Source organism: Vipera berus (genome assembly GCF_964194415.1).
Source record: "Vipera berus genome assembly, chromosome: 2".
Lineage (NCBI taxonomy): Eukaryota > Metazoa > Chordata > Lepidosauria > Squamata > Viperidae > Vipera > Vipera berus.
Genome location: NC_138203.1, coordinates 266,870,306 through 266,890,556, shown reverse-complemented (window position 1 = coordinate 266,890,556; position 20,251 = coordinate 266,870,306). Strand labels below are relative to the sequence as shown.

Genomic DNA, 20,251 nt, shown 5'->3' with positions numbered 1-20,251 from the left:
GCAGCGGCCTGGAAAACGCCTCCAGAGCTCCGATCCAGCCTCTGGAGGCACGTGGAAGCATCCCCTGGCTTCGGTTCTGTTCTCTGTTGCCGAGAACAGAGGCCTAAAGTACCATGAGATCACGCGTGATCCTGCATTACTTTAAGCCTCCATTGTCTGAGGATATACTGAAGACCTGGAGCAGCCAAGAAAGCGAAGGATCTCAATCTTCGCAGGATGAGTGTTGAAGGCCTGGTGCCTAGGGAGACCCGGGGCGGGGGTGGCAAGGGAGGGAATAACCAGGGTGAATGTTGCAGTGCCACTGCGGTCGCTCTTAAGGGTGAACGACTGAGGTGGTGCTGCAATGATTTACCTGTGGAACTCCGGACTGCCCCCGATCTGCGTTCATTTCTCCGGGACCTGAAAACCTGGCTTTTCGATCTATCAGGCCTGGACTGAAGGGGTTTTAGCTTTTTAATATTGTTTTAATTGTTGGGCTTTAATTAATTTAATTCATTTTAATTTTATATTTTTTTTATATTGTCTTTTATATGCTGCCCTGTAAACCGCCCTGAGTCCTTCGGGAATAGGGTGGTATAGAAAACTAAATAAATAAATAAATAAATAAATAAATAAATAAATAAATATTCGTAATTTTGGGACTTGCTCGTAAGCACTAGGGGGCGCTCATCACATAACTTTGAATGAGCGTTAAGTGAACGCTCATAACTCAGGGATGACCTGTACTTTATGGGTAGCACATAATCTTAAAGAATGTATAGGATGTGCCCATAGGCCTATGGATTGTAGCACCAGCACCACCAGAAGTAAATTCTGGTTCTTGGCCAAAGTGTCATAAAATGTGGTCATGTGACCACCGGGTGCTGCAAATGGCCATAAACGCTGCCTGGTTGCCAAGCACCCAAAGTTGGGTCGCAACCGTGGGGGGAGGGGTTCCAACTGCCAAGTGATCAATCGTAAGTTGAGGACTATCTGTAATGCTGTTCTTCACTTAATTAATACAGTATGGTGTAAACATAACTTATAGGAAACCCAAAAAATTCATGTGACTCGCTTTCTTGGGGTATTTGCTTTTTTTGCAATGATCTAGAATAAAACTCACAATATCTCTTGAGGTATCCCTGGGTTCGTTGCAAAGGCAGACAGAATATCAAGACTTAGGTTTAGCCAATGAGGAAGTTTCTCTTTGCAAGATTTAGTAGACATTTATTTATAGACTTTATAAAATATACTGCTCAAAAAAATAAAGGGAACACTTAAACAACACAATGTACTGTATTTAATAGTAGGATGTCTTATCTTGTGTTCCCTTTATTTTTTTTGAGCAGTATATATCCAAGTGAGGGTAATAGCAAGGTTCCCAATCAAAAGTATGTTGGATTCTTCTTGTCTTGGGGTCTTAACTTCTTGAAGGTGACACATACATATTATTTTTTTTCCTACTTGTCCCCCAGTGTATCTAGCTTGCTCAGAAATAGGCCCCTGGGCTGCCTATGAGAAATATCAGGAGCCATTACAGACGTTGTCTTTGGCTGGATCTGTGAATCTTCTCCACAATTCTGAGGCAATGGAGCTACCTCTGAACTGCCTGGCTGTGAAAGTCAATGGTCACACTAGCATTTACATGGATCTGCAGGTGGGTTATGCCTCAGAGAGAGAGAGAGAGAGAGAGAGAGAGAGAGAGAGAGAGAGAGAGAGAGAGAGAGAGAGAGAGAGAGAGAGAGAGAGAGAGAGAGAGAGAGAGAGAGAGAGAGAGAGAGAGAGAGAGAGAGAGAGAGAGAGAGAGAGATGATAGATAGATAGATAGATAGATATTGATAGATAGATAGATAGATAGATAGATAGATAGATAGATAGATATAGATATTGATAGATAGATAGATGATAGATAGATAGATAGATAGATATAGATAGATAGATATGGATAGATAGATAGATAGATAGATAGATAGAGATATTGATAGAGATAGATAGATAGATAGACAGACAGACAGATATAGAAATTAATAGAGAGAGATATAGATAGAGAGCTATTGATGGAGACAGACATACTGATAGATATTGATAGAGAGATAGAGATATTGATAGAGACAGAGATAGATAGAGATAGATTGATAGAGATAGATAGATAGATAGATAGATAGATAGATAGATAGATAGACAGACAGACAGACAGACAGACAGACAGACAGATATAGAGATTGATAGAGATAGAGAGCTATTGATGGAGACAGACAGATATTGATAGATATTGATAGAGAGATATAGAGATATTGATAGAGACAGATAGAGATAGATATAGAGATTGAGATAGATAGATAGATAGATAGATAGATAGATAGATAGATAGATAGATAGATAGATAGACAGACAGATAGATGAGAGATAATAGATAGATAGATGAGAGAGAGAGAGAGATGAGCTAATGATAACTGAAGGACCATAGACAGAGAGTTGGGTGTTTAGAAAGTGGGCTACATCTTCAATTCAACCAATTTTTTTTCTGATTGTTCCCTCATCCTAGGATTTGGTAGATCCTCACAAAGAACTCTTCAAACTGACATCTCGGCAGCAGAAATTAATGCAACAGCTGGCAAATCTCACAGAAAAACTTCAGAAGCAAAACTCCTTAAAAGCCAAATTAAATCATGAGCAAAAGGTATCAAGAGGTTCCTGGTTGTTTGGTTCCACCGGGCCAGTTGATCTTTGGAGAGCCTGTCATAGGGCTCAAAGAAAGCCATTGCCATGAAAATAGGCCAGGTGTGGCCCCACCTACTTACTTAACCCTCTCTTTTCCCCCGCACAGATTTCTTTGCTTCGCTCAGAGTTGGAGCAGACAGAAGAGATGCTTGCCAGTTTTCAGAAAATGGCCGAACACCAGGATGCTCAGCGGACTTAGGAGAACTAGAGGATTTGCTTTGTTCCAGATAGCAGAATTAACTCCAAAGGAAATGATGCTGAGCTTGAGGGCAGACGCTGGAAGGTTTTACGAGAGTTTAGGAATCGCCTTCTGTGGTGGGAATTGATCTTAGATTTTATCACACAGGATTTGGTGGCACCGGCCCAATTTCAGAAGCATCAGTGGACTAACCTACATAAGCAGTCATGGAGTCTCCATGGAAGAGATGTGGGTTTTTTGGGTTGTTTTTTTGTGTGTGTGCATAGGATCCTTTACTTCTAATGGAAATGTGAATTCTAACAAGAAATCAATGTTCTTTCCACCAAATTCATTCTTTGCCCATGACGTGGCCAGATTTCTTGGATGATCAACACATTATTGTAAAATCTCAGCCCAAGTAGACTGTATTTCGAACCCCTTCCGGAAGTATCTCCACATTGAGAGCAAAATGTGTGAACCTGACCGTCCAAGGGGAAGAAGTCACAAGAAATTCACATAATAATGATGGAGGCTGAGAAAATATTAGAGCCGTCATGGTGGCATCTGCTGGGAAAGCTGTTTTCTATATGAATGTATTACTTACAGATGGTCAATATAGATTATTTGAACAAGGATATGAATGTCAGAAATATGCCATGCTTTGTTCTAATTCTCTAATAGAGAGAAAACAGGCACTGTATTTTTCCCCCCTAGGGATAACTTCCTTTCCATTAGCTGGGATGATCAAAAGCAGGGGTAGGCAACCTTGGCTCTTTTATGACTCCTGGACTTCAACTCCCAGAATTCCTGAGCCAGCCATGCTGGCTCAGGAATTCTGGGAGTTGAAGTCCAGGACTCATAAAAGAGCCAAGGTTGCCTACCCCTGATCAAAAGGGTAACATTTTTTTTGCCCCCTTTGACTACACACGTCAGACTGTTTCACTTGACTTGGAGTATAATATTGTTTGGTACCCTATTAAAATATTTATGCTTTTAAAACTTTTTACTGTTATACTTTTTTCTTTCTTACAAGAAAAGGGCTGGTCCTCCCAAGTTGGGAGTGCACGGAGATCCTTTGTTGAAAAGCAAAGTAGTTCAGGACCATGGACAGTTCACTCCGGCTAGTCATAAACCCAAGCTGTAGTTGGAGAGTTGCCCTAATACGGGGAGTCCGTGACTTAAGTAACAGTTTGACGTTCTGATGGACCTACCCGAGCAGTGCTTATGACCTGGATTTAAAATTCTGGTGTTTGCTGCCCCTTCTGTGGTTGCATGACCACACTAGGTGCTCATGTCCAGCCACATTTTCAGTGGTTTGCAATGTTCCATGGTCACATGACCTCATTTTATGAAAGAAAAAAAAACTTGTATAAAAATTTAATAGCATAAAGTATATAAATATAACTTTATAATCTAGGTGTATATGTATGATCCTTAAAGTTTTGGTCACCACGATGTAAAAACATGTTGAGACTCTAGAAAGGGTACAGAGAAGAACGACAAAGATGATTGGGGGACTGAAGGCTAAAACATATAGGGAACGGTTGCTGAAATTGGGTATGTGTAGTTTAATGAAGAGAAGGGTGAGGGGTGACATGATAGCAGTGTTCCAATATCTCAGGGGCTACCACAAAGAAGAGGGAGCCAAGCTATTCTCCAAAGCACCTGAAAGCAGGATAAGAAGCAATGGATGGAAACTAGTCAAGGAGAGAAGCAACCTAGAACTAAGGAGAAACTTCCTGACAGTTAGGACAATTAACCAGTGGAACAACCTGCCTCCAGAAACTGTGAATGCTCCAACACTGGAAGTTTTTAAGAAGAGACTGGCCAGCCATTTGTCTGAAATGGTATAGGGTTTCCTGCCTGAGCAGGGGGTTGGACTAGATGACCTCCAGGGTCCCTTCCAACTTATGATGATGATGTCAGTTTTGATTTCTGGCTTCAGAAATTTGCAAGACTATTTAATTTTTCCTGTATGTTTTTGCTGCCCTCTAGTGGACACCTGAAATCTTATAGCTGAGATCTGGTTTTTGTTGTTGTTAGCTACGAAGTCGTGTCCGACTCATCGCGACCCTATGGACAACATTCCTCCAGGCCTTCCTGTCTTCTACCATCTTCTGGAGTCCATTTAAGTTCACGCCTACTGCTTCAGTGACTCCATCCAGCCACCTCATTCTCTGTCGTCCCCTTCTTCTCTTGCCCTCCATCTTTCCCAGCATTAGGCTCTTCTCCAGTGAGTCCTTCCTTCTCATTAGGTGGCCAAAGTATTTGAGTTTCAACTTCAGGATCTGGCCTTCTAAAGAGCAGTCAGGGTTGATCTCCTCTAGGACTGACTGATTTGATCGCCTTGCAGTCCAAGGGACTCGCAGGAGTCTTCTCCAGCACCATAGTTCAAAGGCCTCAATTCTTTGGTGCTCAGCCTTTCTTATGGTCCAACTTTCACAGCCATACATTGCAACTGGGAAGACCATAGCCTTGACTATACGCACTTTTGTTGACAGTGAGATCTGGTAGCCCAGACTATTTATTATTACTGCTTTAGTAAGTTTGTTATTTTACCAGCATGAGGCCTGGTTGTCTCAACAGAGAAGCAAAAGAGAACTGTCAAAAGAACCATTTCTAAATTGCTGGCTTATTTCCACCCAGTCCAATTTTACTGCTCCATTAGATTGCCATCTTGCAGTTTGTTCTATTCATGGTGGCTGTAGAATCAAATCCAGCCACAGTGGTGACCCTTTCCTACTTTTTGTTGGCATCAAATTCCTTGGGATAGGCAAGTAAATGCATTCTGACTGATTCTACAGGACTACTTGGTAATGAATAACTTCATCAAAAGCTACAGTCAAGAAAGACGCTGCTGCTTTTTAAGGTTGCCTGACTCACTACATCAGTGCCTTGCAAACTTTTTCCTTCATTATCCAAAAGCACTGTTGTAACTTCGAAGGATCGTTGAATGAATGGACGTAACTCAAGGATTATCTTGAGTGTTATGAAACAATACCATGGAATGATCTTTATGTCATTTCAACAAATTTTTATTGGTAATTTCGTCAATTTTTGTCCTAATAAGAATACTTTGGGAGATTTTTTGAAAATCTTTTAACACACATGGCGATTTAAATGTCCCTGTTTGTGTATTGTTACCCAAAGGAGAAAAAAACACTTTTGAGTAACGTGCCCAGGATTGGAAAGCACTAGACTGCATGGCAGTACAAGGAATAACAGTACAGGAATCCATAAATCTGTTTCCTTTCTCCTTCGTATCCCTTCCACTTTTCTGGGAATCACTCAGCAGTTTTCTATGGCAGGGCTTTTCAACCAGTGGTACGGGTACCACTTGTGGTACATTGGCACCTGGCAGGTGGTACACGACCATCCTAGAAAAGTAGCGAGGGAGGGGAATAAGCTGAACCGGTGGCAGCACCGCACAAGCCTGAGCGAGAGACGGTTGGAGCTGCAGGGCTGTCAGGGCTCAGCGGAAGAGCCAGGATCAGCGCCAGGCTCCAGCTGGAGCTCGGCGCTGATCCTGGCACTTCTGTTGAGCCCAGAAGAAGCACCGATCAGCTGGAATGTTGCAGCATCTCCAGGGTCTTGTGATTTACCTTCAGATGCTTGGCAACTGATTCATATTTATGATGGTCACAGTGTCCCAGGGTCAGGTGAAGTGAGCAAAACCTGCTGCACCCACCCAGCAGATGGGGAGGGGAGAGGAATAAAAACCAACCTCCCCACCCCACCCCTGCTGCCAATCCTAAACAGAAATGCTCACAATGAAAATCTTGGACAGGAGGAAGAGTGCCTGTTGCCCCACATTATATAAAGCTTCAATTATTCTAGTAAACTGGTCTAATTGGGGGCCTTTGCCCAGGTTCGCCTGGTGCGCCAGTTGCGGCCCTATCTGGACCGGGATGCCTTGTGTACAGTCACTCATGCGCTCGTGACCTCTCGTTTAGACTACTGCAACGCTCTATACATGGGGCTGCCCTTGAGGACTACTCGGAGCCTTCAGCTGGTGCAGAATGCGGCCGCGTGAGTGGTGGTGGGGGTTTCCCGATAGTCCCATGTAACACCTCTACTCCGCAAGCTGCATTGGCTTCCGGTTGCCCTCCGGGTGAGATTCAAGGTGCTGGTAATGACCTATAAAGCCCTAAATGGCATGGGTGCAGATTACCTACGGGAGCACCTGCTGCCGGCATCATCTTCCCTTCGTCCTGTGCGCTCCCACAGAGAGGGCATCCTCAGGGTTCCGTCGGTCAAAGAGTGTCGACTGGCGGCCCCCAGGGGGAGGGCGTTCTCTGTGGGTGCGGCAGACCTTTGGAACCGTTTACTGGTTGAGCTCCAGATGGCTCCTGACCTTCGCTCCTTCCGCCGTTACCTAAAAACTTACTTATTTGAACAAGCCGGCCTGGTCTGATGGGTTTGGGGTATTTTAATATTAATTTTATTAATTTTTATTGTAATTGGGCTACTTATTTCTTTTTTAACGTTTGTACATTGTATTTTATTGTATTTATTGCCCTGTACACCGCCCTGAGTCCTTCGGGAGAAGGGCGGTATAGAAATTAAATAATAATAATAATAATAATAATAATAATAATAATAATAATAATAATAATAATAATAATAATTTTATTATTAATTTTCTTTAAAATAAAGCTTATTGTAGAGAAAAATAACATGAAGCAGTTCACTGCATTATTTGTAAAAACAATAATGATATGTATATATGTACACACATACATACAGGTAGTCCTTGATTTGAGCTAGTTTAGTGACCATTCAAATTTACAATGGCACTGAAAAGTGACTTATGATTGTTTTTCACACTTATGACCGTTGTAGCATCCCCATGGTCATGTGTTCAAAATTCAGATGCTTCGCAACTGGTTCATTTTTATACCGGTCACGGTGTCCCGGGGTCACGTGATCACCTTTTGCGACCTTCTGACAAGCAAAGTCAATGGAGAAGCCAGGTTCACTTAACAACCGTGTTGCTAACTTAACAACTCCACTGACTCACTTAAGAACTATGGTAAGGAAGGTGGTAAAATGGGGCAAAACTCACTTAACAAATGTCTCACTTAGCAACATAAATTTTGGGCTCCATTGTGGTTGTAAGTTGAGGACTACCTGTATCTGGGTTGTGAAGTCTTGATCTCTGCTGCCATCTAGTGACCAAATGAATCTTTATAGCTCAAACCTGAGGTTTGTGTTACCTGTGTGCATGCCTTTGAGTCAGTGTTGACTCCTGGCAGGTACCTGGACAAGTCCCCGCAGTTTTCCTGTTAAAATTTCAGAAGTGGCTTGCCATTGCCTCAGTCCTAGGGTGAGAGAGACAGAATGCCCCAAGGGCACCTAGCTGACTTCAAGCCTAATCTGTATTAAAACTCATGGTCTCACAGTTTGTAGCCTGGTGCCTTAACTACTACACCAAACTGGCTCTTAGATCTGGTAAAAAGATAAAGGTAAAGGTTCCCCCGCACATGCGTGCTAGTCGTTTCCGACTCTAGGGGCCGGTGCTCATCTCTGTTTCAAAGCCGAAGAGCCAGCGCTCGTCCAAGGACGTCTCCGTGATCATGTGGCCGGCATGACTAGACACCAAAGGCGCACGGAATGCTGTTACCTTCCCACTGTAGTGGTCCCTATTTTTCTATGTGCTTTCGAACTGCTAGGTTGGCAGAAGCTGGGACGAGTAACAGGCGCTCACTCTGTTATGCGGCACTCGGGATTCGACCCGCCAAACTGCCAACCTTCTGATCAACAAGCTCAGCGTCTTAAGCCACCGCATCCCTCTTTAGATCTGGTAACCCTGCTCTAAAATACAAGCAATGTCAGCCTCCCCTTCATCATATTTGTGCTACATTTAATCAAAATGATGTTAATTAATCATGGGCTTGTTCATCCATTTATCAGGTTTTAACCCTGACTTTAATACTTTATTGGTTACTTTTCAAACCCAGAGACGCCAATAACCACTGTATTACTCTTTTGCTTTAGTCATCCTTCCAGCTGGCCAACAAAGGGTTTGATGTCATAATTGCTTGTATTTGCATATGGTTGGGAAGGATGGATGCCTCATAGATACAGATTGTGAAGTTCTCCAGGTGCCATGTCAAAAGGCAGTTGTATTTCTCTAGCCAGCCAATCACACCTGCCCTTCACCGAATACAATTCCCAGAGGTGGCAAGAGGACAAGACGCCGTCCCTAAGCCCTGGAGCTGGCAGCGAGAAACAAAAAGAAAATGGCCACTGCCCAAAATGGAAAGAAGAAGTCTCAGCCTCAGAAGAAAGCACAGCAGCTTCCAGGAGGGAAAACCCCATGCAAGATAATACAACCCAAGGAGAAGAAACCAGAGCTGAGGCAAAGCAAATGGGACCCAAAAACGCCAACTGTGAGGTCAGGGAATAAGAGGAAGGAGACGGGACAGGCATCCGATTTGCCTGCACCTAAGATGTCTCAGGTGGGTCAACGAAGGAAGGCTCACTTGCTCGTGAAGGGCAGTGGGAAGGCAGCCTCATCCACCAGGAGCGGTGCCAGCCTACAGGCCTCCTCCAAAGCTAAAAGGACAAAAGTTGGCCGGAATCTCTGTTTCTTCAGCTCCAAAGACCTTCAGTATGAAGTGAATGAGTTGATGCGCAAGGAACTGACCGCACGCATGTTTTCCAGCAACCCGCATGGCCATCATTGACCCAGCCGTACCTCTTTCTTCTTGGGGCCTGCTTTAAGGAGACTTGGATTTTCAAGCGTTATATGATTTTTTTTTCAAGAAAGGAAACGCTGTGAGTTATTTTCATGCTAATAAAATGGGATTTTAGAATGAGTTCTTTTATGTCTTTATTTAGCTCTCTGCCAATAAAAGATACGAGTTTCTGCTGCAGACATGGCATATGGTTTATCATATTCTTTCTCTCGTCTTCTAAGAAAGTATTCAGGGTAATGCATTGTCCATAGTGAGAACGTAATTAAAAATAAGCTGACATTTATTCTTCACTATATTGAGACTTGATGGGACGTGGTGGCTCAGTGGGTTAGGACGCTGAGCTTGTCGATCAGAAGGTCGGCAGTTTGGCGGGTCGAATCCCGAGTGCCGCGTAGCAGAGTGAGCTCCTGTTACTCGTCCCAGCTTCTGCCAACCTAGCAGTTCGAAAGCACGTAAAAAATGCAAGTAGAAAAATAGGGACCACTACGGTGGGAAGGTAACAGCATTCTGTGCGCCTTTGGCATCTAGTCATGCCGGCCACATGACCACGGAGATGTCCTTGGACAAGCGCTGGCTCTTCGGCTTTGAAACGGAGATGAGCACTGGCCCCTAGAGTTGGAAACAACTAGCACACATATGCAGGGGAACCTTTACCTTTACCTTTGCTGGTATGTGTAGTTTAATGAAGATGCCAAAGGCGCACTGAACCGTAGTGGTCCCTATTTTTCTACGTGCTTTCAAACTGCTAGGTTGGCAGAAGCTGGGACGAGTAACAGGCACTCACTGTTATGTGGCACTCGGGATTTGACCTGCCAAACTGCCGACCTTCTGATCGACAAGCTCAGTGTCCTAACCCACTGAGCCACTGCGTCCCTTTCAGGTATTATGGCTGTCGTTAAATTGTTGCAGATTTTAACCCTTGTATACCACTAGGCTTGTTTTTTGTGTGATGGGTGGTCATATAAATTGCTTAAATAAATAAATTCTGAAAAATATTCGAGATACCAATTTGTGCAGAAGTGAATCGCTTCCTATACTGCTTTCTTCCTGCAGCAAACACCAGCTTTGAAGTCATGATTTTCAATGGAACTATAAAATGGAGGTAGAATTAAACACTCATTTTCCCACACAATGGATGTAATACTGTATAGATGGGAAGAAGGGATGTTTGTTCTTTAAAACACATCTTAAATATAAAGTGGCCTTTGGCTATCCGCACAAGATGTCACACCCATCATAAACATAGCATCATCTTATATGCTCCAGTTATTCTAAACTGCTAAAGTATGGTGACACATGGACTTCTCTATCTCATAAGCAGTTACAATGAAAGACAGGGCTTGCCAGAAGAAAAGCATATATATATGCTGAGCTGAGAGGCTCAGGTCTGAGGCTGGCAGCTGAGACCAGCCCATCCACTCAAAACACACCCCCAACCAATCAGAACACACACCCCATTCAAAACACACTCCCACCCAATCAGAACACACCTAATCCCCCACCCAATCAGAGCACACCTCCACCCACAGAACACACCCCCTCTGGCAGTTTAAAAAAGAGGAACAAACAGTCACTACCACATGCTTCTCCCAGAAGCATACTATATGTTATAACTTCAAAATTGAAAGAAAAGGAAGGGAAGAAGGGAGGAAGGGAGGAAGGAAGGAAAGAAAAGAAAAAGAAAGAAAGAAAGAAAGAAAGAAAGAAAGAAAGAAAGAAAGAAAGAAAGAAAGAAAGAAAGAAAGAAAGAAAGAAAGAAAGAAAGAAAGAAAGAAAAAAAAAAGAAAGAAAGAAAGAAAGAAAGAAAGAAAGAAAGAAAGAAAAAAAGAAAGAAAGAAAAAAAAGACTTGGGCAATTATCCCAAACATTCTAAGAAGTTTGATCTATTATTATAGTAAATGATATTATATTCAATACATGATTTGTATGCCTTTCGGTCATAGACTCTAGGCAACTCACAGCAATGAAGATAAAATAAGCATAAACACAAAAATCAGCAACAGCAAAAATCTATCAATAAACGTAACATTAACATACATACAATTAAAACATAGTTCAAACATCTCCTTCCTTGATCTTTTCTTTAAAGAAAGGTTGAAAGACAAAAACAGCAGCCCATTGATGGCTATCAGAAATGGAATATTCCTTCTGTGTTGGCCATCCTTTACGAGTGAAAACTTCACAATTGTTAATTTTTTTCAATTAAATCCGGACACTGGAAATGTAACCAAACTTAATATATCTAAGCTTATACAGTCCTAGGGTGCACCGGGTGTAACCATGTGAGTTTCAGTCCAAACTGCACTTATAATAGGACACATCTACAAAGAATGTTCCAACTTCAGAATTACATTTCCATCAACAGGATGACTGCATCTAACACTTCCTAAACATTGTGGAAGTGTCGTACATAATACTTTATAAATACAAGTTTATATGGGAGTTTGCCGAAGAAGAGGTATGATGTTTTCCCACTGTCACATGTGAAAAAGTTCCACAACTTTAAGAAGGGAGCATAAGTTAACGGTCAGCATGTGATTTTACGCAGACAGATTGGCCTGGAAAAAACTTCCAAATGATTTTACTGGAGTCATTGAGAACATGGAGAATATGGAGTACATCACTGGGGGTTTTTAAGAAGAGATTCAGACAGCCACATGCTGGCTCAGGAATTCTAGGAGTTGAAGTCCATGAGTCATAAAAGAGCCAAAGTTGCCTACCCCTGAACTAGAACATGGGTCCCCAACCCTGGGCCGTGGCGAAGTTGGCACATTCTCTCTCGCATGAGTGGAGCCGCGGCCCGCACTCACATGGCCTGGTTCTCATTCCTCCCCCCAGCCAGGCCGCCAAGCCGCCTGTTCCCGATGCTCCAAAAGCGGACCAGTGAGAGCAGAGGCTGAGTGGACCAAGCGCACCATGCTCAGCTTCGCTGACTCTCTGAGGCTGTCTGAGTAGGGCACCCAATCTACTTTTGGAGTGTCGGCAGCCTGGGTGAGTCTGAGGGAGCACGAGACCGCGCTCCCAAAGGATTCCCTTCTCCATGCCAAAAGCTTTTGCAAAAGGACGAAAGGCTTCAGGAGAGCAATCTCAAATTGCTTCAGACCTTCAGTCCCTTTGCAAAAAGCTTTTGGTGTGGGGAAGCCTGAAGGAGCACGAAATTACATCCCAAAGGCTTCTCTTCTCTCTTGCGTGAGTGCAGCTGCAGCCCACCCCACCCCCCCCAGCTGGCCCACCAAGCTGCAAAGGTTGGGACCGCTGGACTAGAAGTTGTCCAAGGTCCCTTCCAACTCTGTTATTCTATGTTCAAAGATTACATCTCCAAAGTCAGATGGAGAGCTTGACTTTTCTTTTCTTTTCTTTTCTTTTCTTTTCTTTTCTTTTCTTTTCTTTTCTTTTCTTTTCTTTTCTTTTCTTTTCTTTTCTTTTCTTTTCTTTTCTTTTCTTTTCTTTTCTTTTCTTTTCTTTTCTTTTCTCTTTTCTTTTCTTTTCTTTTCTTTTCTCTTTTCTCTTTTCTCTTTTCTTTTCATTTCCTTTTCTCTTTCCTTTTCTTTTTGATTGGTACATCATCATCATCATGTGCCTATCCCAGGTCCTTGGTAAAGACTCAATAGGAAGAAAAAAATGCCAAATCCAGTCTGAACATCTGGCTGACTGTGTGATGAATAATAACAATAACAACAATAACAATAACCGAGTTGGAAGGGACCTTGAAGGTCATCTAGTCCAACCCCCTGCTCAGGCAAGAAACCCTACCATTTCAGGCAAATGGCTGTCCAATCTCTTTTTATAAACCTCCAGTGCTGAAACATCCACAATCTCTGGAGGCAGGTTGTTCCACTGACTAATTGTTCTAACTGTCAGGAAGTTTCTCCTTAGTTCTAGGTTGCTTCTCTCCTTGACTAGTTTCCATCCGTTGCTTCTTGTCCTGCTTTCAGGTGCTTTGGAGAATAGCTTGGCTCCCTCTTCTTTGTGGCAGCCCCTGAGATATTGGAACACTGCTATCCTGTCACCCCTCACCCTTCTCTTCGTTAAACTAGACCAGGGGTAGGCAACCTTGGTTCTTTTATGACTCGTGGACTTCAACTCCCAGAATTCCTGAGCCAGCCATGCTGGCTCAGAAATTCTGGGAGTTGAAGTCCACGAGTCATAAAAGAGCCAAGGTTGCCTACCCCTGAACTAGACAAACCCAATTCCAGCAACCGTTCCTTGTATGTTTTAGCCTCCAGTCCCCTATATACACTTAATGTCGAAGCTACGTAATTCATTGTTTCACATCATTTATAGAGAGTTCTATAAGGAAACAATTCCAAAGTAACTCCTCAGTCCATCAGCATAAGGATTTCACATTAAGTGGGATAGAGAAAAGAAGAAATAGAAACACCAAGAAAGAGAGAGAGAGAGAAAGATTGGCTGGAGGTGCCACCCAGATATTCAGATTTATTGGACCAGGTCACCACGTCTATTTAGAATGGGAGTTTGTAATGTTTTCTTAGATTTAAAATTTAAAAAAAAACATATCGTGTGAACGATTGCTTCAGTGTCGATAGATTTGTGGAATTATTCCAGACATGGATATTCTGATTAAAACATTTTTCCGTGAATTATTCATTGTCTAACCTGTGTGATCAAGCTAAAAATTTTAGCAAAGACTTTGGACAGTGGTCTGTTAAATTAAGAACAACTGGCTCACTATATACCTAGAGAATGTATACTATTTCCTATGTAACTATATGGATAACCTGTAATTAAAATAGAAGTATTATTGTAAATAACTGCAAAAACAAAAGATGCATCCCCTCCTTCTTGCTAGACTTCCAAAACACCAGTAAGGTACAAAAAAGCTTCTTAGGGACCCAGAATGATGATGATGATGCTCAGATGATGTCAGGAATATTCCTGTATTATGGCGTTCTCTGAGCTTGGTTGTTTTCTTGTTGATGTTTCATTACTAGTACTTATTAGCACTGATGATGTTACCTAGTTTGGTACTGAAACCTCAATAAAACAATCAAGCTGAGAGAACCTCAAGGACTCCACAGGTCAACTCTGAGTTACAAATATTCTCTTCTGATCAATATTCCTGTATACTTGGAGTTTTTCTGGAAATACTGGGTATAAACTTCCAAAATGGTTACTCCTTTTTTGTATCTTGTTGTGTTTTATTTGACATTTATTTGTTATAATAAATGTGCCAAGAGCCATGGTGGCACAGTGGTTAGAATGCAGTATTGCAAGCTAACTCTGCCCACTGTCAAGAGTTCGATCCTGATCAACTCAACGTTGACTCAGCTTTCCATACTTTTGAGATGGATAAAATGAGGGCCCAGATCATTGGAGGCAATATGCTGACTCTGTAAACCACTTAGAGTGGGCTGTAAAGCACTATGAAGTGGGTATATAAGTCTAAATGCTATTGCCATTGCTATTATTAGCATCTCTGAATGGGTTATGAGCACTTAATACACGTGATCCAAATAACTGTAGATAAATATGTCCTATCAAAGAAGGAAGGGCTCAGGTCAGGCAAATATGGATGCGTTTCCTGACTTCCACACCCTACAACTGAAACATAAAGATATGCACATATAGACAATGTAAGGGGCTATGGAGGACATGTAAGTCTATCTCCATTTCTCCTATCCATACATGGCTGAGATGTCCATCTTTATCAACTGCTGAGGAATTTTGGAGATGTAATCATGATGCATTGGAAACGTATTGGAAGGTACTAGGTTGGGCTGAGTTGAGTCGACCTCATTTATTTATGGGTTTTTTTGATTGCCTCCATCCAGAGGGGACTCTAAGTTGAGAGGTACATCCTTACCTCCTCTGCCTTGACATCTCAGTGCCTTCTCACCAAACCTGAGGAGAAGCCACCTGGAAGAAATCTAATTCCCTGCCCTTGTTATCCTAGGCATTCTTGAGGTAGCAGGTAATAAGGTAGTGGTGAGTTTTTATAAAGACCGGGGCTATATACAGAAAAATAATAATAGGACACTTCAGGAACAGGTTTGTCATTTCCAGAAACACCCATAATTCAATTCAACTTGGCCTCATTCCAGCTTGGCTATTAATCACGCTGTTAATTTTTGTCTCTGTAATTAACTGCATGGGACTAACCTACACTGCAATTTAATGCATCTGGACAATATTTCTTTCTTTCTCTCTCTCTCTTTCTTTTTTTCAATTCTCCCTTTTTCGTTAGCTGAAGGAAGATGCCAAAAATCCAGATTTACAAGTGTATTTCCGGTCCTTTCCTGTTTCAATGCATACAGTATATATGCATATTTTGATAAAATATGATAAATGTTTCCTGCATTAGGCACTTATTTTCTTGCAGAGGTATTGCTAAATTAGGAAAGAATTGGCTGTTGCAATTGCCTATATAAAAGAGTTGCAAATATTACAGGAGACTTGCCAGAAATTGACCACTGAGCCTAAGTCCTCTGCTCTCTGCTCTACGGTGCTACTATGGAGAAGAAACGGGAATGCCTCAAGGACCCTCCTGGGATTCTCTGTATGTTTACCGTCTTGTTCCTCTGTGCAGCAGGTGAGAATCTTTGTCACGTGTCATTTGGATCACGCCAGTGGTGGGATTCAAATATGTGAACAACCAGTTCTCTGTGTGGATGCCGCTTCCGGAAGTCCATCCTGGGCCTGGGCAACAAAAAATTAGTTACCGGTTCTGCCGAACTGATGAGAACCGGCTGAATCCCACCCCTGGGTCAAGCCATCTGGAGATCTGACTTTGCCAAAAGTTGAGGAACTTTTCAAAGCTTCAATATCATTGGGCAAAATTATACATGCAGTTTGAGTTTTCACTATCGATCGTGAAAAATAGTGTCCCTTCATTGTTGGCAAGATCCAATGTTTCTTCACATGGAGTCAGAATCTGGATGAAAAGAGAGCATCCTGTCATACTGCATCGGAGTCTGGTTTGGAAGCATCATTGCTTCAGACAGGAAGGCAGTGGAGAGAGTGGTGAGGATGGCAGAAAAGATTATTGGCACTTCCCTCCCTTCCATCCAGGAAATAGCAAAGAAGGGTTTCTTGAGCAGGGTCTGCAGGATTGTCTGGGACACTACACATGATGGGTAGTGATAGGTGATGGGTGATGGGTTTGGGTTTTATTGCTTTTTATGTATTTTAACTTATTGTTATAGTTTTTGGGCATCTTGTTTAATCTCTTTTAATTTTTGTATTCTTGTCTTTTAACATGTATTGCCCTGTTCACCGCCCTGAGTCCTTTGGGAGAAGGGCGGTATACAAATAAAATTATTATTATTATTATTATTATTATTATTATTATTATTATTATTATTATTATTATTATTATTATTATTATTATTATTATTATTATTATTATCCTCTTCACAATGTGTTTTCCTCATTACCTTCTGGGAGGAGGCTCTGTGGTATCCAAAGCAGAACATCCAGATTCGGTCACAGTTTTGTTCCATACAGTATTAATCTTGTGAACTCTCAAGCTTCCTCTTTCCGCTATGTGTTCAAGATGAACAGTGATTAATATTTATGTGTTACTTATATGTAAGGGTGTAGGTATATACATGTTGTATTTAGCATGTTTATGTGTGTTATGTACGTGTACACTTTTGAGAGCGGGCAATAGAATTTCATTTTTAATATGTGCCAGCATGCCCACAGTAAAAAAAAAGGACAATAAAGGTTATCTTATCTTAAAATACAGCTGCAAAAGGGTGGGAAGTTAAGAATTTCCCACAGAAAATAAAAGGTTCATGGTAAGTTGAGCACCGCTCTGCCATCTTGCCTGAATCTTTCCCTGCCTGAATTTATGACAATTGAAATTGCCGTAACTTGGCAAAATGGATGTATTTGCTGAAATGTGCATTTCTGTTCCATGTTACGGAACATGGGCTGGCAAAAGGGCTATCTTATTGGAAATAGCCAAAGTGCAGAATTTTCCTCCTCAGCCTCTAGTACAGGGGTGTCAAATTCAATTTCATTGAGGGCCACATCAGCATTGTGGTTGCCCTCAGGGGGCCGGGTGGGTATGGCCAGGGTGGGCGTGGCCTACTGGGTGGGCGCAGCTGGAGTGCGTATGGCCTACTGGGTGGGCATGGCCAGCTCTACATCATTGGCATCAAGGGTGGCTATGGGAGCCTGGGCAGGAGTGGGGCAGATCTGGGGGTCTCTGGCAGAAGGAGGGTCTCTGGGCCAGGGCCAGGGCAGTGGGGACTGTTCCCTCACTGTTTCCAGGATGGCTTCGGGGGCCACATGAAACCACTTCACGGGCCAGATCCGGCCCCCGGGCCTTGTGTTTGACATGTCTGCTCTAGTACCAAATGAAATAATGGGAGGTATTGGGAGTTGTTAGAAACAATCACCACAGAATCTCAGTTTGGGAGCGGTTGCTGATGAAGAAACTCTCTTTCTGTAGATCTGTGCAGAAGATCCCTCACCTCATCTTCAAGCACCTCAAAACAGAGGCTGTTCATTTCTTTCAAGTTATCATTGTCAAGGGGGTCTTGTAATTAGATATTTTCTCAGCTCGCTTGGACGTTGACATTTCTGCTGTACAAAATTTCAGCATGCTCCTTCCATCTTTAGTCTTCTCTGAATCAGTCGCTCCCAGATATAATACCATACTAATAAATCAAAATCAAAAGGCTAAAAATCAAATCAAAATTTTATTTGTAGTCCAAGACCAAACACAAGGCTTAAAGTCAATACTTGATACTTGAGAACACAATAATGATGAGTAGCGTTGATTTAGGACAAATGATATTCATCCCATTTTTCTTGTCTTTTCCATTTTCCAGGTTCTTGCCATCCACAGCCATCCACAGGCTGTGAGGACAGGACTGCTCAGGACTTTTCTGGACTTCAGAAGATTAACGCCACTCCTGCAACTTTGACTCCAGAAACCATCCATAAAAAGATAACTTGCCCAACAAAGACTACAACCCCCAGTTCAACAGCCACAATAAATGCCAATGAAACTTATAACGCCACAGAAAATGCACCAGAAGCCACTAATTTACCCTTCTATACCTCACCTAATAGCACTGGTAAGTCACTTAAATAGGTCTGAGTTGGAATGATTGAAAATTCATTTTGGAAAGTGATGCAAAGAATGTATCATTGTTCTTCCAGTGGAAAGAAGACTTCTAAATGGCATGGTTCAAATGATGGATGCAATTCTCACAAAACTCTCAGTTCCTTACAAACTGCATTCTGCCGTGGAGAAATATCAGAGCTCATCTTTCTTCCTAGTTTGCAAGTTCTCGTTCTACGTTATCAGGATCGAATAATTTGAATAATGATTCATGTGACCATAGTCTGCAATATATTGAGCAGTATATACTCAGTGAATAGTTAACACTGAAGAGAGAGTAAGACTAGGATGTATAGCAAGGGTCTTCAAACTTGGCCCTTTTGTTACTATTGGACTTGAACTCCCAGAATTCCTCAGATAGCGTGCCTGGCTGAGGAATTCTAGGAGTTGAAGTCCACAAGTCATAAAAGGGCCAAGTTTGAAGACCCCTGATGTATAGTATCCTTTCTGTTGTTGAATTTATCAGGAAATTGGTAGTGAGAGGAAGAGGTGTACATGTTTACACACACACACACACACACACACACACACACACACACACATCCAATTTAGTTATCCTTATCAGAGAAAACAGAGTGAATGATTGCAAGTTATTAATAAGTGGAAAAACTAGCAAATGGATAAATTTGTAGGCTTCTGTAGAACATTTACCATAGAGGAAAATGGATGGAGAAAGTTTAAGATGCAGAGATTCTGGTAGAAAGTTTGTAGGTAGTACTGCAAGCAGTTGAAAGAAGCAAAAGAGCTGTAAATAAAAATTTACTTCTACTCAGTTATATCATGGAAGTCAGAACTGGGTATGTGGGGAAAAAACAAAAAGTAAGTACAATTTCGTAAGAATGGACTACTTAGAACTGTGTTAGAAAAGAATAATCTTGGAACAGACTGTTGTGATTCAGGGTCAGCCTGTGGGTTCGGCAGTTGGGTCAGATGACTCAGAGGAGGAGGGGGGTGTTGAAGACCTTGCTGAGGGGGTTGAAGATCTTGCTGATGATAGCCCTCAGCCAGGCCCCTCCCACTTGGTCACCATGGAGACTCAGCTGTGTGAGCCTGACAGTGTGGATGAAGATGGCCCACAGCTGGCCCTGTTCAAGGACGCCCGACGCAGGAGGCAGTCAATTAGGAGTAAACAGAGGAAGGCAATGGGGCTTCTTGGAAGGAGGCAGAGAGAAGCCACGCCCTGAACTCTATATAAGGGGAATGTCTGGGAGGGCTGGTTTGCTGAAGGCAACCGCTCAGATGGTTCATGTTTCTTTAAGCTCCTGTTTCTTGGTTCGTGTCTTGTTTGTTTTTGTTGCAATAAATTTGGCAGGCGTAATTCCAGCCTCTTGCCGTTTGTGGAGGGGTTGTCCCTGCCTTTTCTGCAGGGCTGGTAGCAGGCTGGTACAGAACACAGACAGGGAAAAAAGAAGGAACGAGTCAACCTACTTGTAGAAGAAGACAAAGAAAGTTGTAGCTGGATGTTGACAAGAATTTGAAAAGGAGAGAGATGAGAAGTCTAAAGAGCAACGTATGAAGCTGCGTATGAATATGCTGGAAAATGGCTTGCAAATGTCGAAAGGCATGGAGAGGTTT

The 20,251-nt window shown here is 42.3% G+C and overlaps 2 protein-coding genes across 5 annotated transcripts in view; one reads left to right on the top strand and one right to left on the bottom strand.

The window, feature by feature from the left end:
• The window catches only part of VARS2 (valyl-tRNA synthetase 2, mitochondrial), a 40,473-nt gene extending 36,591 nt beyond the window's left edge, over positions 1-3,882 (top strand). For all 4 annotated transcript variants that reach the window (XM_081320059.1, XM_081320058.1, XM_081320057.1 and 1 more), the window contains 3 exons: positions 1,455-1,636; positions 2,525-2,659; positions 2,807-3,882. In XM_081320059.1, coding sequence (XP_081176185.1) covers positions 1,455-1,636; positions 2,525-2,659; positions 2,807-2,899 — 410 coding nt within the window. In that variant the 3' untranslated portion in view covers positions 2,900-3,882. The remainder of the gene's footprint in view (positions 1-1,454; positions 1,637-2,524; positions 2,660-2,806) is intronic.
• LOC308663573 (cholinesterase-like) overlaps positions 1-20,251 on the bottom strand; it is a gene marked incomplete at its 5' end in the record, with an annotated part of 476,398 nt that overhangs the window by 87,534 nt on the left and 368,613 nt on the right. The gene's annotated exons all lie outside the window — the stretch shown is intronic.